Source organism: Brachyhypopomus gauderio, chromosome 6, assembly GCF_052324685.1.
Source record: "Brachyhypopomus gauderio isolate BG-103 chromosome 6, BGAUD_0.2, whole genome shotgun sequence".
NCBI lineage: Eukaryota > Metazoa > Chordata > Actinopteri > Gymnotiformes > Hypopomidae > Brachyhypopomus > Brachyhypopomus gauderio.
Genome location: NC_135216.1, coordinates 12843562 through 12862104, shown reverse-complemented (window position 1 = coordinate 12862104; position 18543 = coordinate 12843562). Strand labels below are relative to the sequence as shown.

The following is an 18543-nucleotide window of genomic DNA, read 5'->3' as shown; positions in this document are numbered from 1 at the left end:
CCACGGGCCTCGGAGAAGGAGACTGGCTGACAAATGTCAAAAGACGAGAGACGCTCTTTCTATTTTCCGTTCAGAGACAATATTTAGTGTTGACTTTGAGGTGAGAGGAGAGAGTCTCGTCTGGGCCGACAGCTGAAGAACAGTTGCTGAGGAGAATCCAATCTGTTCACACAGCCGCCAGCACACGCACACGCACACACACACACACACACACACACACACACACGCTTGGATACAGCCCTCCCTCTGCCCCCACCACACACACACACACACACACACACACACACACACACACACACACACACACACACACACACACACACACTTGGATACAGCCCTCCCTCTGCCCCCACCACACACACACACACACACACACACACACACACACGCGCGCGCTTGGATACAGCCCTCCCTCTGCCCCCACCACCACACACACACACACACACACACACACACACACACACACACACGCACTTGGATACAGCCCTCCCTCTGCCCCCACACACACACACACACACACACACACACACACACACGCGCGCGCGCTTGGATACAGCCCTCCCTCTGCCCCCACCACCACACACACACACACACACACACACACACACACACACACACACACACACACATGCGCACACACAACATTTATTTTATTCCCAAACTATTTCACATCACAATTTGCTAGAGATTCAACATGAACAGATGCTGTGCGTGAATTTTATGTGTATGTATGTATAAATAATGTGTTTGGCATTAGACAACCCATTACACTTCATCAAGCCCCCCCCCCCCCCAAACACACGCGCACACACACCCACACACCCACCCACCCTCAGGGTTCATCCCCCATTCTTACATGGCTATTGCAATGCATCAAAGCGGAAAGGCACCAAAACGATCACTTCAAAGAGCATACAGAAACCGTATCCAGCGGGTCCCGAATCTCGCGCACACACCCTTCACCACATAATTGGCTCTACTGTAGTCCTGTGGTTGGTGTCGGGCACCGACTTATTAGTGAGCGGGGAAGGAGGGGAACGCACAGCACGACCTGCCAATACGTGATTTACGAGCAGGAAGCCCTGCGTACCTCTAATGTTTGTGCTCTGTAAGCGAACCGAAGAACCAGGAACCGAGACAAACCGCACCCATTCTCCTCAGAGCAAATGCCCGTCTGTGCTTAACGAGACCTCGGGGAGAGCCGGATCTGAAGAAGCCCAGCGAGGGTCTCTCTTAAAACCCAAACTGCGCCTTTTCACTTGGCATCTCGGCAGCAATTAGAGCCAGCTGGCTGCCCCGTCTGCTGGGCTCCAGCCCGGGGGGAGGGGTGGTGGGTGTGGAGGGGCCTGCCCGGGCGCTGCCACCGGGCGTCAGCCTTGGCGGGAGGGCTCTCCGTCCCAGCGGGTCCTCCAGAAATCCCATCCCTGCAGAGGTGATGCTGCCGACATGATTCTCCCCCCATGCTGCCTTAACACGGTTACTGCAAGACGAGAGCACGGACTCCAACATGGTGACACCGGGGGTGAGCGCTTGCCGGTCTCGTTCAACACCCAGCTGCGCCTGCCTGTAGCCGCCGGCGACTCTCCTGAGGCAGAGGTGACAACGCCATGAACTCTGACCCCTCAGCTGGACCGCCCAGAAGCGCCGATCCATCTTCCATCGCAACGTGAAACAACATTACGAATCAATACGCAGAAATATTCCTGTCCACTGTCATTTCCGAGCCCTTTATAAATATTACATACGCTTCTTAAATCAAGAGGCAAGAAGTGGTCCCACACCAACCACTCGCCACAGATTCCATTAAGGCTTTCGCTAAAGAAACACGTAAGGCCATAAATCTTTCAAGGGTAGCGCGACCCTCAGAGATGAGGAGAGGCAGAGACACCTGGACAGCTCAGGAATAATGCATATGCTGAAACCGTGGACCGCCGTGTGATCAAAATCCCTACGTGAAATACAATAGCAAAAGAATGTGTGATGTATTAGTGGACACAAAGAAGACTGAAGAACTGAATGTTGGGGAAGACTGGCACCTGTCTGGAGAGAGTACCAGACCTCAGACTGGAGCTCTGCACGGGGGTCTACAAGAACACTCCTACCCTTTCTTGGCATGGTGCAAAAAGCCTGAGATTGGTGGATGGCTTTGCACTGAACTACACTGAACTAGCAAAGGCCAGTAAGCCTCCATAGGTTGCTGTGGAGAAGCAGGAGGAGTCTGACGCCCCAGAATTTACCGACACTTTATGAGGAGGTGGAATGACAATGACTCAAGAGAAGTCTCACCCATCAAGGGGAGTTGTAAATAATCTATTTTTAATCCCCCATTTCCCAATAAGCGAGGTGTTAAACAGGATAGCTCTTCTCTGAAGACAAGCCTTCACTGAACAGCAGGTGGCCTCCCTCAGCCCAGACTAACATTTATTCATTACTCATTATCGAGGAATTACAAGCAGCTTCCTCTCCCAGCTCATTTCATTACGTTTTTTGGTGGATTAGGGGTTGACCACATCACCATATTGCAGTGAACACACTCTCTCAATCATTTAGTCTTCCGGCTCTATGGTGCCATAATGGTGTAGAGATTTTCCTAAAGTTCTGCTGGCATTTCCCTCCAGGAGCCAGACACAGAGGTGTTAACATCTCCTCCATGCCAACTGCATCAGCAAGCCAAATGGAGTCTTCAAACGCTAAAGCGCTTTGTTGGAGACGGTGGCTGAGCATTGATCTCCCTCTGCAGTGGACCACGGAGTGAGCCACCAATGGCCAGTGATTAGCTGTGGGGTCTGTTTGGCCGTGTGATCGAACAAAGCAACAGATTTACTGGGTTTTCACATCTCCTTCAGAGAGGCGTGAAAAAGGAGCTTCCTTGTCCTGCTGAGCTCAACAGTGGAAATCAATGTAAAGGAGCTAATCCAAACCCGAGGAACACGCCAGGAGCATAAAGAGAACTATGGTTTCTTTAGGGCAAGTTTTATTCCCCACTGAAAAGGAAAAGACTCTGTCTCTATATCACAACAAGATACGACCGAAGCAAACGTCGCTGACAGAGGAGAGTGCCAGAGATCGTGGATAAAAAAGACGGACCTTATTTTAATAGGCAAGAAGTCAGAAGCAGTACGTCAACACCAGAGCAGAGCACCATAGTCTTTAAACTGAGTGACTCAGGCAGTCTCAGTAGGGCCTCGGAGAGGTTTCACATGCTTCAGATCTTCCCCACTTTCATTCACCTAGTCACCCATCCTTTCTTTTTACCTACACCCACTTGGATATTCACTCTATTCTCTGTCTCTGTGCAATCTTCTGAAGACACAAGCTGATCTAAAGGGCAGCCTTTGGCTGAAGCACATGCCTTGGGTCCGGCCCAGCCAGGTCTTACGGGCCCAACCCAGACGTCAAGGAGAGCCGGGTAAGGACAATTCAAGGAGAGATGGAGCATTAGGCTTCAGCATTATTAAATGATGAACTCCTGCCCAATTATAAAGTCTAATGGATTCTTTTATCTTTACTATGGGAGACAGTTTGCTTTTAACCACTGAGACAAGGAGAAAGACAGAGACAGGAGAGAAGAGGAGAGAGAGAAATAGTTGGGGGGGGGGGGGTAGCAGGGCCTACTTACGGAGTTCTCCCACTTTGAGAATCTCGCAGAGCATTTTGGTGAGCTCGATACTACTGCGGCCAAACGGGCACTCGTGTTTGTCTTCACGGCTGCTGTTCTCCAGGACAATCTGAAACACAACACACACACAAACATCAGAGTTCAACATTCAGGCACAGTCATTATTGAAAGTACTGGCTAAGATGAATTTGCTTAACTGTTAGCTACCGTAAATGTAACACAGCCACCACCACACACCCACACACACCCACCCACCCCCACTCCCCAAGGGTCAGCGGTGGGCTCGAACCCTGGCCATGCACTGCAGCCATTGTTGGGATCTTGAGGAAGGATCTTAACCCTCTAGGCACCATAACACGGCTGATGCTACAGAGACTGGAGCCTAACTGACTCCAACTGTACTGCCCACCATGAATTAAACACTCTGCACTATAGCCAAAAGAACATGTTTCATGTGTGGGGTGATACATATTTACATAAATGTTTACAATTTATAGCCGTAGATATGCAGGTCCTCTACCGTCCACTAGGGGGCGCTGGAGCACCCTTCACACCTACTTTCCCTGGTCTTGCAAGGATGATACTGCTTCATGCTACTTTTCATGGTGCTACAGTTGGATAGAAGGTGTGCTCCTTCGAAAATATTTGACAGAGCAGATGAGAAAGAGAGAGAGGATATCTACCCTGATGTTAGCAAAGATGACACTGACCACTCAGACAGAGAGATCTATCTACTCTCCTGTCATCTGTGTGTGTGTGTGCGTGTGTGTGTGTTGGAGAGATCAGTAAAGAGAGATGCTGAAAGATATTCTTACCCTGATGTAGGAATCCTGGTGTTGTCTGGCAAAATACAGCATATTGTCAAGAGCCAGCATTCCTGGAGGAATCTGAGTGAAGTCCACTGCTGGGTTCACATGATTCTACACACACACACACACACACACACACACACACACGCACGCACACGCACGCACGCACGCACGCACGCACACACACACACACACACACACACACACACACACACACACACACACACACACACACACACACACACACACACACACACACACACACACACACACACACACACACAAATGGACACACACAAAAAACACATACCTTTAAGCAGATAGTTCCATAAGCAGATAGTTCCATAAGTACACTTCCATAAGAACTAGGCCTTTTTAGTCAAGGTCAACAGAGTCCATGACATTATGATAAAAATGGACATGCTTGAAGTGCAGAGAAAGGCAGTGCACTGGCTCCATTATTCACGATTCCCTTCATCCTAGCAGACAGAGCATCACGCATCACTTGCGCACGCAAAAGGTCAAGCTCTAGAAACTTCTAGAAGGCATGTTTGATCTCGTCCCTTTATGCATCTGTCTGCTTCAAACCAATTGAGGCAATGTGATGATGTGAAATGGCGTCCCTGAAGGACGTGGCACGATTGTGCCGATGTGGCTGGGTTTAGGACCCCTCCGACACACCCATCCTGTGGCACCCCTGAAACAGGCCGCAGGGCCCCCGAGGGTCTGCAGGGTCGCTGCAGGGCCACACGCAGGCAGACGAGAGGCATCCATGTGGCAGGCTGAGTAGACATCAGGGACAGCGCCCCCAGCAGGAGGCGGAGAGAGTCAGTAAAAACGGGGCTGCAGCACAGCACAGCAGCAACCCGTCAGGAGCCAGACTGTGTAATGCTCCCTGACAGATGAGGGGAAGAGGGAGGGGAAGGAGGGGGAGGGAGAGAGAGAGAGAGAGAGAGAGAGAGAGAGAGAGAGAGAGAGAGAGAGAGAGAGAGAGAGAGAGAGAGAGAGAGAGAGAGAGAGAGAGAGAGAGAGAGAGAGAGCGAGACAAATAGAAAGAAGGAACTCTGAGGACACTTAAGCAAATTTCCATACATAAAACATGGCCACAGTGCAAACTCTGCTGACTACTCTCACATCCATCTACACTCCAGCGCCCTGGGCGGGAGAGGCTCGCAGAGGCAGAGCCCATGCCTTGTTAGCACAACTGCTCCAAACAGACCATGACTCAATCAAGAGGGCCACCGTTACTCGAAGTTAGAGATTCTAATCTGCAAAGCTTACTGCCTCCTACTGAGCTTAGCAGGAGAGCATCCTGGCCCTGTGCTTGCGTGTGAGGGAGCGAGTGCTTTAACAGCACTGCAGGAATTTAAGGCAGGCCTTATCAGTGGGCAACACCTGGTAGCATGAGAGGGGTCCTTAGTGAGCCCGTGGTGGCTCAGGGGGGCTTAGGAGGAAATGGCAGCTTTAGCTCCCGCTTCATCAGGCCGCTGCCAGCGATACGCCCTCCTATGCTTTCCTCAGGCACACCTCCCTCCCTCAGCCCCTGCAACACACTCCTTTTCCCAGCCCAGTAGCCAGGTCTCCCATTCCCTCCCTCCCTCCCTCCCTCCCTCCCTCCCTCCCTCGCTCTCGCTGTGACGAGGTATGCACCCAGCACACTGAACCAGCCACTCCAGCTTCCAGAGGCAGAGGATTCTGGGTAGTAACAGTGCGCGCCGACACAACGGGCAACAGGTCGTTCGTGGCAAACGGCCTCCCGAGGCGCGGCGAGACGTCTCTGGGAAGAGTCGGGCACGGCTGTAAAGAGCAGAGTCCTGCGTGTGTGGGCGGAGGAGCGAACGCACCATGAAGCCTAGTTTCTTGTAGTCTCTGGTGTACATGGACTTGCGCTTTTCAATGCTACCACTGTTGTTGGATTCACACTCGACATCAAAAGCGATTCTGCGCAGCTCAAAGATTATGTCTCTCTGGGCCTAGAGAGAGAGACAGAGAGAGAGACAGAGAGAGAGAGAAAGATAGAGAGAGATGAAATCTTTCCCAAATTGGAGAGCTGATTATTAACACATCAGGAGCCGACACAAACCTGGTCCTGAGGATCCATCTTGGTCATCATGCGGTCTTCCAGAAGGTTAAAGGTCAGCACTTGCAGCATGTAGAGCTGATGGGCCATCTCCTCATTAATGGCCTTGGTACCTCTAATCACATTCTGGGAGATAAACGAGAAGCAAAGACAGGGCTTCATCAGCTGGGACAAGAGGGTGAGGACATTGAAAATGGCCGAGGGGACTGTAGGGAGCACGTGCCCTCTCAGAACACCCGGCACCCATCAGCCAGGGAACGCTGGGGGGGGGTTGGGGGGGAGGCTGGGGCAGAGGAGGCACTTACAGTCAAGATAATGGAGCGCAGCTGCTTCTGAGCCAGAATGTGAGCCATCTCCTGCAATCAGACCAACACTCATCAATCTCAAGCAGAAGGACTTGATGGAGGTGAACCTTGTATACCACACGGAAAAATACAACAGCCAGATGTGAGCAAAACAGCGTTGTGATCATAGAGGCGTCACTCAGTACGGTTTTTAACACGCCCTCACCACTCCCCTTTGTTGTGTTAATGGCCACAGCGCAAGTTTAGCACTTCAGTGAGGGTTGTTAGATTAACTTTTTATACTGACCCAACATTGTTTTGAGTCACACAGTTTTTCAGCGCATGGCCCAGAAGGCACTGCAATTTGATACAATTTCCTCACTAAAACCGTCCAAATGTCTTCAGCTCTACTTGGTGCAAAGGAGCAAGTCCATTCTTAACACCAAAACCCCCTGCCGTATTCTGCCAGTGGTCTCTCCCATGACCCAGGTGGTCCCCTCATCTTCAGGGGGTGTGAAGGGGAAGTCGCCAAGGGCGTGTTTAAAACGTTAATGGGACGGGGCCCTGGGCGGAATTTCACTCTGAACAGACAGCATCAGTAGCGTCACAACCACCAGGCTGTTTATGTCCGAATCAGAATGCACTTACGGTGAGGGGGCAATCAAGGATGTTCACAACGTTCTCATCAAACTACCGTTAGCAACGCAGCAAGGAGAAAGAAACCAAGAGAGAGAGAGAGAGTGAGTGAGAGCAGGGAAGGGAAGGTTTGCTGGTGGTGGTGCAGAGAGAAGTGAGAGTCATGACAACGAGCACAGGGAGAATGGTGTGAATTTCGTGAGGGCTCTGTACAGCAGGACGGAAGAACCTTCAGCGCACTTGAAAAGACTGGTGAGCAGATATCAAATGGAACACAGCTGCTCAGTCTACCACTGCAAAGAAAGACGTTCTCCCAGATACGAGGCCTCTGTACGAGTCCTCAGCACCTCATAACACTTTACGGATTCCACAGCAATGCTATCGCTATGCTATTATTCAACACTCGGGCACGTTGAAACTATGCTCACTGTTTGTTGAATTGCATTTCCAGGGACAGCCAGGTCACTCTCTAGAGTGTTACACTCCTGGCATATCGCTGTATTGTGATTAATGGTGACGTGTGGATGGCTTGAGACTCTCAAAGATGCACTTAAAGAGTCTTTCCTCCTGCTTGAGTGTGCAGGCCAATGAGCACAGGAGGGTGCGGGACACCATTAACCTAGAGCTCCATCAGAGAACTCTGCTATCTGCAAGTCTGTCCTGTTGTCATGACAATTGCATGATTGACAGTCCAGGGGCATATTGTGGGCTCTGACGTCAGCATGGAGCAGAGGAAAGGTCACAGGTCCTGCTCTGCTGAACACACGTTACTAGCCCCTCAAAGCTCACATACTCAGAAATTATACAAACGTGTGCATGTTTGTGTGTGTGCATGTACGTCTACATGTGCAAATTCAAGTCTATCATTCCCATGCATTATCAACAAAAGAACAGGTGCAAACAAAACACACATGCACTTTGATCTATGCAGACGACGTAGTCATGCTATAGTGCAGATTTATCAAACATAAAATTTCTTAAAGAGGTGCTTGAAATAAAACTGGTGCACTGGAATTGTTAATTTTTCTCAGGAGTTCCATTCCTCATTCTCAGGGCCTGTAGTGCGTGGGTATGTGTGGTGTGTGTGTGTGTGTGTGTGTGTGTGTGTACCTGTCTCTTCTCCTCAGGGGCCTTCAGGAAGAGAGCATTAATCACAGCGATGGTATAAGTCTGAATGTCCTGATCTGTCCTGAACACAGAGAGGAAAACACTAGGAGGCTCAGAGACAGAACACCACTCGCAGACAGAACACTCACATACAGAACACCACTCGCAGACAGAACACTCACATACAGAACACCACTCAAAGACAGAACACTCACATACCACCACTCGCAGACAGAACACTCACATACAGAACACCACTCACAGACAGAACACTCACATACAGAACACCACTCAAAGACAGAACACTCACATACAGAACACCACTCAAAGACAGAACACCACTCAAAGACAGAACACTCACATACCACCACTCACATACAGAACACCACTCAAAGACAGAACACTCACATACCACCACTCACAGACAGAACACCACTCAAAGACAGAACACCACTCACATACAGAACACTTTTTTTTCCTAACATTAATTTTTTTGTTATTGCATATGATGATGTATATCTGGGCACAGAGTTCCATCCAGTTCCAAACCAGCACCGTGCCAAAACGATTCTCCGTACCCTTGAAGATGGGGCATGAGTTGGCCGATGGTGATCTCTTGTGCCACCTTCTGGTAGAGGTCCTGGCTGTTAAGCACCATAGACTCCAAGATGGCGAGTGATCTCTGCAGCACTGCCGAGTCCATGGAGGACTTGCAAACAAAACTGGCAATCTAGAACACAGGCAAACAGTTGAGTCATGGCAGCACTAAACCACATCATTATATCTTCACAGAATATGATCAACATGGCCCAGACTGGATTACGACAGAGAAAACGCCACCACTACCAAGAGGCCCCACACGAAACAGAAGCAGCCTCGTCATAAGCCAACCCTCCCTGTCCCCATGAACACACCTTCTTGATGAAGGCGACCGAGAAGGTGTCCCATGAGACGATTCCGTGGTCCATGAGCTCCACGAAGGCCGTCAGCGTGAAAGAGAGCATTTCCCCGAAGCTGCAGGAGACAAGACAACTGCCACTAGCCTTGTGTCTACCCAGCAGCCCCGGAGTGCCGTTCATGCCACAGCAGGAGTTTTAGCCAATGGCACACAGAGAGAGAGAGAGTGAGAGAGAGAGAGAGGGCGAAGCCGCAGTCAAGAGAGCTGAGGCAGAAGGAGCCAGCTTGAAACGAAAAGCTACGCCTCATCCACAGCAGTGGGGGGCGCCAGAGAGCAAGCAGTAGCAAGGCAGCCGCTTGGCAGAAGCGCAACTGAACAGCAGTGTCATGCAGTTACATTTAAAATGTTAATCTGACATAGGGAGCTTAATCTGAGCTGCTACATCAAAGTATGGAGGTGAAGCTCGATTAATCCTTGATGTTACACTTTCATCTTCCACTTGGTCGGAAGTCACAGAATAGATGGTACCACACAATTGAACCGTTAAATTTAAAAAGCAATTAAAGGCAAGAAGGCCTCTCTAACGTACAAAGCTACCAATAACATCAAACCATTAGACAAATGTACTCTCAGCATTTCTATGGTGCTGTTCTGCAGACCATCATTGATAAATCTTTCCTTCATACATGCATTATGTTACAAAAAAGCAGATAAATAAAACAAAAGTGAACCTTCTTAACACATAAACCTTATATCATATGAGAAAAAGTAGCCAGTGCCAATGCAATATTAAAAAATAAATAACAGCGTCCAAAATTAGCAAAAAAAAAAAGTCAATTAACAGAAGTCAGATTGTGTTTATTTAGATGTAGAAAGGCAATCAGTAGATTTGGTTGGAGTGTAAACAGAACCAGAGATCAGCACATGTTAATACACGGGTTAATCACGGCCCCAGGAATGTGGACATTCGAATACAGCAGTCAGTACATAAACCAACAAATAAGCATGTGCACCTGGATCTAAGCCACACCTACTCTACGCCCACTGGCAGGTGAGCTAACCACTCCCTTCGCTAGATCTGAACCGGACAGAGAAATCTTTACCATTTTAAATATATAACTGCAATATATAAGCTACAGACTTTCAGAAATGGTTACTCTCAATGTCAGATAATGAGATCAATATATAATAAATTCCATTAATAAATGGATAATAAATGCCTTGTTGGATGTTAATCCATGTGCTGCTACAATAAAAAAATTGGGTAGCAACACATCTTTTCTTACATTATGTATTGCACCTTCAGCTAAATAAATTTTAGTGTACATGTAATTTACCCAAAGGGACTGAAGGGTGACCATAACCAACACGAGGAGTTAAACCTACAACTACATTTCCCAGGTGAACAGGGTGGTTAGTACCAGTCTACACATTAAGAGCCCAAACAGACTAATACCACATGCATAAGAAAGGAAAAGTGCTAACTGGGTTACATAGAGGAAAGTCTTTAAGTTAGAACCATAATGTATTAAGAAGCCGGTCAGTTTGATGGAGAGCACTGGAACCAGAGCCCGATCATGCAGACTGTGTTGGGGAGAATTAGAAGCTAACACACAGGGGGTTATAAGGCTCGGGGGCTTACCAGGGTTTCATCATCTTCTGTAGTTTCTGATACCGTCTGCAAAGATTTAAAAACTTTGACGTCAGGGAGACAGCAAAAGGAACAGAGACAATGGTCTAATGTGCCGGTGTCCTGGTGCAGAGCCAGCACACAGAGACAGTCTGACAGGACAATGACTACTGACAACACCCTCTGACAGGGTTACCAGGTGACAGAGCAACCAATACTATCAAACAGGTGGGGGGGGCAAGATATCACGAACAATTCTACACACAAAACAGAATGAAAGAATGAGAAGTATGAAGCAAGCAAAGCAGTGGTGTTGCGTAAGCAGGGGGCTGCTCGCCGCAGTCTCCCCTGCACACGCTACACACAGTTTGTGCAGACTGCTAAACTTACTCAAGTGTGTAGATTTGGGCAGATAATGCTTGTTGTGTTTTTTGTATTCATTTGCAAATGTACAGATCTGCACAAAGATTGAACTACATGGTCACCGCCCATAAGTTAATGGGCAACCCCCCCCCCCCCCCAAAAAAAACCCACTTGTACATCAGACATATTATATAATACACACGTATGCAAATGTTTAGATTTAGGTATTATAAATCATAATGAAAACATGTATTTTGTTTCCCCCTCATGTCTCAGTGCTGTGTCTTTGTCACCAGGACATGATGAACTGCCATACAGTGCGTTGTTCTTTCAAGCTGAAACACAGGGCTTATGTGGCAGATTTATTGGTGTCCCACCGCCTTGCACTGTATTCTTTAACAATCTCTTTAATGTGGTGTGCATGATGTGTAATGAGAGGAGATAACCACTAGAGGGCGACAATCAACCACTCAACCGGACAACACACAAACGCACATGTGTACACAAGAGCGCACGCACGCGCGCGCGCGCACACACACACACACACACACACACACACACACACACACACACACACACACACACTTGTGCCTCATGATGTCATCAGTCTGAGCCTGAAGCTTAGCTTCTGTGCCCCCACCCCAGGAGTGCCGTCATGCCTTAGCCTTCTGAATAATTACAGCATGGTCAGTGCCCGGCTGGAATCTGTGGCAAGAATTTGAGCCTTGGTATGCGTGTGCATGCTTGACTGCCTCTCAGTATGAAAGGACTGCACAGAAACCCACACACGGGTTCTTTGAGGTCAGGGGCTGTTGACACAGAGCTGCTTTATGTACGAGCACATAGAAACGAACAGCAAGGCCATCATTCCAATTCACCGCGGTGTGGAACCACTTCCTCTCAGAGCCAAAGGGGAAGATGGAGGATGATGCAAAAATAATGATGTTCAAACAGAGCGGTAAAACCAAGAATCTCTCCTCAGTACAAGTTCACACAGCTGCCTGCATGCAAGACACTGGGGCTTCATCGGAGAGAAATCTCCGCGCTCAACACTGAGGCGAGAATTCTAAATACGATGTCTCACATAAATCTCTCTTCTTTCTCCACAGCAGTATCAAATCGGAGAACATCTAGCTATCGTCTATTTGAACTGCCTGTATGCACTCAATGAAAAAGAAATTCTTTCCAACTCCTTACTGCCCGTCTGGGGGAGGAATAATTAGGCTGGCGTATAATGGCAAACCAAGGCTTGTTGAGCTACCCTCCCGAACCCCAGAGGCAATACTGACTGGCTCCACGGTTCCCCCCAGAGGCCATGCTGAGCAGCTCCGTGCCGTCCTGGGACTAGCCTGCCTGGGGCAGACACAGGACCTCCAGCAATTCATTACCATTCAGCACCTTAAAAGCCGCAGGGTAACATAACCTCCCACCCACCAGCTCACAACTGCAAGTCATCTTTTTCTCTCTCTTCAGTCTCATTCTACCCCACGTCTCTGTCCCTTTTTCATCCATTCTCCCCCGTCTGTCCTCCTCCTCCACGTCCTTCTCCTGCATCTTCGCCGTCTCTTTCCATGTCCTCTGTCCTCGCTTGCGTTTGTCCCCCTCTCCTTCTCCCCTGTCTGTCTCCCGGAGGCAGAGCTATATAGGATCACCACCGGCTGCAGTCTCAACCCGTCAAGAGTCCCATCAGAACAAACCCCGCCAACGCCTCCACAGACGGGACCCTCACCTGGAATGACCTCGTGACCCAATCAAGTTCTCAGCCAGACCGCACCGCGCGGATGTCGTTGTGCGAAGGACTTTCTACTTCGAACTCGTCGCGGACCTTGAAGCCTTGCGCACATAATTCTACGCCAGGTGTCTCTTTCTAAGGAAGGTCACGGTGGCTTTTAAAGCGTGACTTGGCAACGCTTGCTTATTTCAAGAGGAGACGCTGGTAATGCAGCCTGGACTCTCTTTCATGACAGTGCAAGTCAAGGGGCTTTGGTGTCTGCCTTGGCAGAAGGGCTGTGTTGCTGAAGGCACCCCGGAGGACAGAAGGGGGTCGAGTGCACTGCGCAACGAGGCCGCAGGAGGAAGAGGAGGAGGAGGAAGAGGAGACACGCCACTTACTCTGTGCCGCTCTCCACCATCTGCGTGAGCAGGGAGACGCCGTCCCGGTTGATGAACTCCTGGGCGAAGGTGACGTCTCTGGAGGAGCTGGCCAGTTCCTTCAGTGCGTCCAGTTTCACGTCCAGACTGGTGGACTGGACGCGCTCATGCAGCTGCATGGCCATCTGGGACTGGGAACGCAGGCGGGTGAGACGGAGGTGTGTGACGGGGACACGCGCGCAGACAAAGACACGCGAAGACATACGACAGCTCGTCGTAAAATTTATTGCATTTACTCACACCACGAGCTTTTAAAGAGTCACAGAGTCTCCACTGTGTCCGTGTGTCAACCTCTCTAAACAAACTGGCATTTCCTTGCATACGCTTCACAATAAAGCGCCACCCCCAACACTGGGGCGGAGCTGCCAGCTGAGCTTCTGCCCCCCCGCCAGGCGCCCGCCCTCTGGCTGGAGATGTTGGACACTCAGTCAGCCTTGTGGGCACTGCACATACTAGGTGGGCTAGCAGAGCAGCTAAAGCACAGGAATCCAGGCTGGCCCGTCAGGCCCGTCAGTCTCCTCAGGCCCGTCAGGCTCCCGGCGTCGTCATTAAACGCCACAACAGACAGAAGTGGACGTAAATATACTCACAGGTGAGGTGGTCAGGCGCAGGATGGACCCGTTCTTGATGTTGTTGCGGTTCTGTGGGGAGAGAGCGGTATTAGGCACGGCTTTCTGCAAAGACCCTACACTTTAAGCCAAGCAGCATTTCTGGGGGGGGGTGTTATCGTGACACCTTTTCTGTGATGTAGAAGTTGGTGGAGTCAGCATTCTGCAGAGCGAACGCCTCGTGGTTCGGCAGTTGCCACCTAGAGAGCCCAGATTGAACAAACACGCCAACTGCGTTTGAAGTCACTGCACAGTGATTTGCAGCAATGTGCTCCGTTACGCAGCGGCAAAATGTATCTAGTCAAGCAAAACGGAGCCTTGAAAAGCTCATAAATGTGTAAATCTCTTACCCTTCGCAGACTTCTTTAATGATAGCCGTGAGTGGCTTTTTCTGTGAAGAGAAGGAGAGGAATCCTTAAATGGCAAATATTATATAAACACCATAACGGAGACCTGCGAAATCAGCACGTCTTTCCCTACCAAAAGGGCACTACAGAACAAGAATCTGACTTTAATATAGCTGTCATGCATTAACATGACAGAGCAGCCCCAACACACACAGTGACATTGTGCCTGTGTATCTGTGGGAGCTACACACAAGTGTGGGCAGGATAATTACAGTTGACATGCTCTCCCCACAGCAAGCAGGGAGATGCTCACGGGTGTGTCGCAGGGGCTGTGGGTTGAACCAGATGCCCCAACCTCCTCCTCCACCCAAGTATCTCCCCCTCTACATCACAACCCCTCCAACCACCTATGTGTGAGGGCGCCACCCAGAGGCAGAAGAATACTGGAGCGGGGAAGGGTGGTGGTGGTGGTGGTGGTTTGCGGCCTTGTTCTTCGAGGTTTCCACAGCTTCTCCTGCACATTGTAGTGGTGAGTCACTCAGGCTTGTGCAGCAGGCTTGGGACTTGCCATGTGGCCTCAGACCGACATGGGATTAAGACTCAGGGATATTTCCTACACAAGTGCCTCCTCCTATACTCACACAGACGCCTGCCACCTGCAAAGATGCCACCAATTATAGAAAGACTGCAGCACGAATGGAAAGGAACAGGGACATTTATTTGCTTGATGCTCCTCGGAGGTCCCACACTCCAGCTCAGCGTTCTAAACCTGTGACACCAGACTGCAGTCGTCTAGGATGTTGAGGAAATATTTATTGCAGGTGCAGTCTGTGGCTGTGCAGCAGTTCACTGCAAAAAAAAAAAAAAAACCCCACTTGACATTTCGTTTGCTCTCAAGCACCACCAACAGGTCTGTAGCTATTCTTGAACATAGCAAGCTCGGGTGTGATGGGGTTTACTCAGAGCGGAGCCGACACACAGGGCCTGCTCCGTTTTTTCACCAGGCGGTCTGCTGAAGTACTCAAACGCAGCTGCAGGCCCAGGTCAGAGGAGCACTGGAACAGATGCAGGAACATGTGCTGGTCTTTTCTGAGGAGCACCCTCAAAGCACTCACCTGGTCAATCTCCATAAGTTTGGGGAAGGCCCCTGGCCATTCGATGGCCACCTTCAGGATGTCCGCAGGAGGTGGCATGGTGGCCGCACGGGGTGGTTGGAGCCTCTCGACGCTGCCCGGCTCTCATCCAAGTCTGCAGGGGGGGGACAGAAACACACGGGCTCAGAGCGCCATCGAAAATCCGTTCCATACGGTACCAGCCAACCCAACAGAGAGGCGTGCAGGCCTCCCCGAGGCCAAAGCTGAACCATGTGATCAGAGTCCAGATCACGCATACACAGAAAACAAAGAAGACAAACATGGCCAACATCGACAATGGCCAAACATTTTTTTTGGCTTGCCTGTCCCACTACAACACATGTAGATCTCACAGTGATAACACAAACCTTTGAAAAATCGCTCTACCTTCAAGGACCAACAAAACATGATAAACCAGCACAAACTTTTACATCGGGCTTTGGCACCAGACAACTGCACTTACATTGATGCAAGTGCAATAAACAATAAGGCCACTCGGAGAATAGCTTGGGAGAACTGATCAACCTCCCTGAATACGCGTATAAATTATTTAGGCTGGCTTGTGATGCATCATCTCTTGCAAGGACCCTTTTACATTTTAATCTGCCTTTTATAATGCAAAGGATGATTCCCCCGGTGAAAACAAGAGCCCTCCTGGTCAGCGTAGCGAGCATCAACGCACTCTATTCAAATATGCCGAAGCGTCACTCGCCTGCCATGACTCATCCCATAATAATCTCTACAGTCATTACCCAGAGCCTGTTGCCATGGCGGCTGTTGCATCATTATTTGCATCTATCTGTCAGGGGTGGTGTAACATCTAAGCTCTTTCTCTGCAGGGCTGTACAGACAAACAGATCAACTTGAATCTGATGGGTTTTTTACATCCCGGCGGCGAAGGCGAGAACAGCTTTGTGAAAACATGGCGCACGCTGTGATTCAAGAGCCACAAGTCCAGTCAGGAACCACCGGGGAAGCGGTACACACCACCTCCTCTCCCACCCTCCACCCTCACCTCCGACATACCCATTCTGTTTCTCACTCATGGATGGGCCCAGCAGACAGAAATGCTTTAGAAGAGGTCCCCCACATCTTGGCTCCCGATTACACTCTAGGGTGCATGGAAGCCTGGGTGGGAGAGAAAATTAGCCCCCTTGCAGAGTACCGACCTTCAGATGTAGATATACGCAAAAACCGGCTGGAACAAACAGCGTTCCAGTCTGCAGACTTGCAGTGTTTGTGGAAATAAGCGCAAGCTTTCGGTTTCCATACAGAATTATCCAGTTCAGCCCACTCACACCACGCTGGGCACTCACAAGATGGACCTGAAACTTTTGTCGCTAATGTGAAACCGTGTTGTCTGTCTGATGTGGCTGAAACCATCGTGACTTTTCTAGGGAACAGGAGGAGAAAGTGAACAGGAGGAGAAAGGTGAGAATTGAAAGCCGGTGGTTATTGATTGCCCTTCCCCAGACGCCAGCTCAGAGAGAGAGAGGGCTGTCGCACCCGAAACAGCGCACAAGCAAAGCTCTTTAGGAGCCATGGGATACATACGTGTTGTGTTCCAGTATATATGTGTGTGTGTGTGTGTGTGTGTGTGTGTGTGTGTGTGTGTGTGTGTGTGTGTGAGACTGCAAGCCATCTGAGCTTCATCCGCTTTACTGTAATTCTTCTCCCCTTCAGTCCTGTGGAGGAAAGTCTGTAGACAACTCTCCCCTTCAATGTTCCTGAGTTGACTGTGCTGTCTGCTTTTGTGCAGTGATATCGCAGGAGCAGGTCTAGGGACCACGCCGCCATCGCAGTGAGTCACGTCACTCTAATCCCTGCACGTCCAAACGGGCGGGGACCAAAGCGCTCCCGCAGGGGTGGACAGAGCGGAGCGCGAGGATCTCCGCGCTTCATTCTTCACCGCTCTTTCTGTCCAGCGGTCACAGCTGCACTCGCGAGCTCCAGACGGTTCCTACCACAAGTTCCTGCTGGACTCGACTCCTCTTACTCAGATCCCAGAAACAAAACGCGCATGGGGCTCTTGCTCCGTTCCAGGAAAAGTTGCTACATACCACATGGATTGTTGACATAAAACATGGCTGAGGAAATATGCTGTGGGCAGCGGCCATACAGCTCTGTCCGACAGAGGAGATTTCCGAGATCAAGTCGGCATGCGGCGTGCTGTGGCCAATGCAGCTCCAGGCTTTGTGCCAAGCCCTCACTGTCCCAGTCCTGAGGGTATCCCTTTGATACCCGGGTTAACTGGCACCAGACTTAATGTGTGTCCAGAAACCCCCTGCTTTGACTTCAACTGATGTTTTATGAATAACGTATCTGTGCTGCGCACTTCAGCACGTTTGCAACTCTGGTCTGATTCTGCTCCAATTCCTTTGCGGGTCCTTTTAGTCCAGACCAAATGTCTAGCATGTTTCTACAATCAGCAACACTGTGCCTATAATAAAGTGGCTTTATTAGTCAGGGCGCCTTCTAATATGAACCAAATATGTAATTGGGGACATAGTGACCAACTTAGTCATAAGTACCATGTAAAAGAGACACAATTCTCAGCTCTGGGACTGCAAGTCCTCTGCATAGTTTATTGTTGAGTTTATATTGCATGGGTCACCGGAGTCAAATAAAGATGGACTTTAACGACTTCAGGAGGAAGGACAGTAGACTTCCACAGAGGAAGGCCCCAGAGATGACAGCATGGAGACCAAACCTTGTCCCCCTCCCTGTGAGTGTAAAAATAAGAATGGGCACCCCACTCCTGCCTGAAACGCTGGTCTTTTCATTGGAAATGGAGTGAGTGCAAGTTGGGGGGGGGGGGGGGGGGGGGGGGGGGGGTAAGATTTCATTGGGGGACATTTCACAGTGAGGCTTCAGTTCA

At 49.8% G+C, this 18543-nt stretch overlaps 1 protein-coding gene across 1 annotated transcript in view; it reads right to left on the bottom strand.

Moving 5' to 3' along the window:
- Window positions 1–18543, bottom strand: part of elmo1 (engulfment and cell motility 1 (ced-12 homolog, C. elegans)) — a 49565-nt gene that overhangs the window by 14765 nt on the left and 16257 nt on the right. The window contains exons 2-17 of the mRNA XM_077007895.1: window positions 15648–15780; window positions 14536–14576; window positions 14313–14385; window positions 14168–14218; window positions 13539–13708; window positions 11076–11111; window positions 9450–9549; window positions 9114–9265; window positions 8539–8617; window positions 7441–7482; window positions 6814–6864; window positions 6512–6634; window positions 6273–6401; window positions 4435–4539; window positions 3616–3728; window positions 1260–1585 (exon numbers count right to left, since the gene is read on the bottom strand). Of these exons, the coding sequence (XP_076864010.1) occupies window positions 1260–1585; window positions 3616–3728; window positions 4435–4539; window positions 6273–6401; window positions 6512–6634; window positions 6814–6864; window positions 7441–7482; window positions 8539–8617; window positions 9114–9265; window positions 9450–9549; window positions 11076–11111; window positions 13539–13708; window positions 14168–14218; window positions 14313–14385; window positions 14536–14576; window positions 15648–15725 (1669 nt within the window). The 5' untranslated portion in view covers window positions 15726–15780. The remainder of the gene's footprint in view (window positions 1–1259; window positions 1586–3615; window positions 3729–4434; window positions 4540–6272; window positions 6402–6511; window positions 6635–6813; window positions 6865–7440; window positions 7483–8538; window positions 8618–9113; window positions 9266–9449; window positions 9550–11075; window positions 11112–13538; window positions 13709–14167; window positions 14219–14312; window positions 14386–14535; window positions 14577–15647; window positions 15781–18543) is intronic.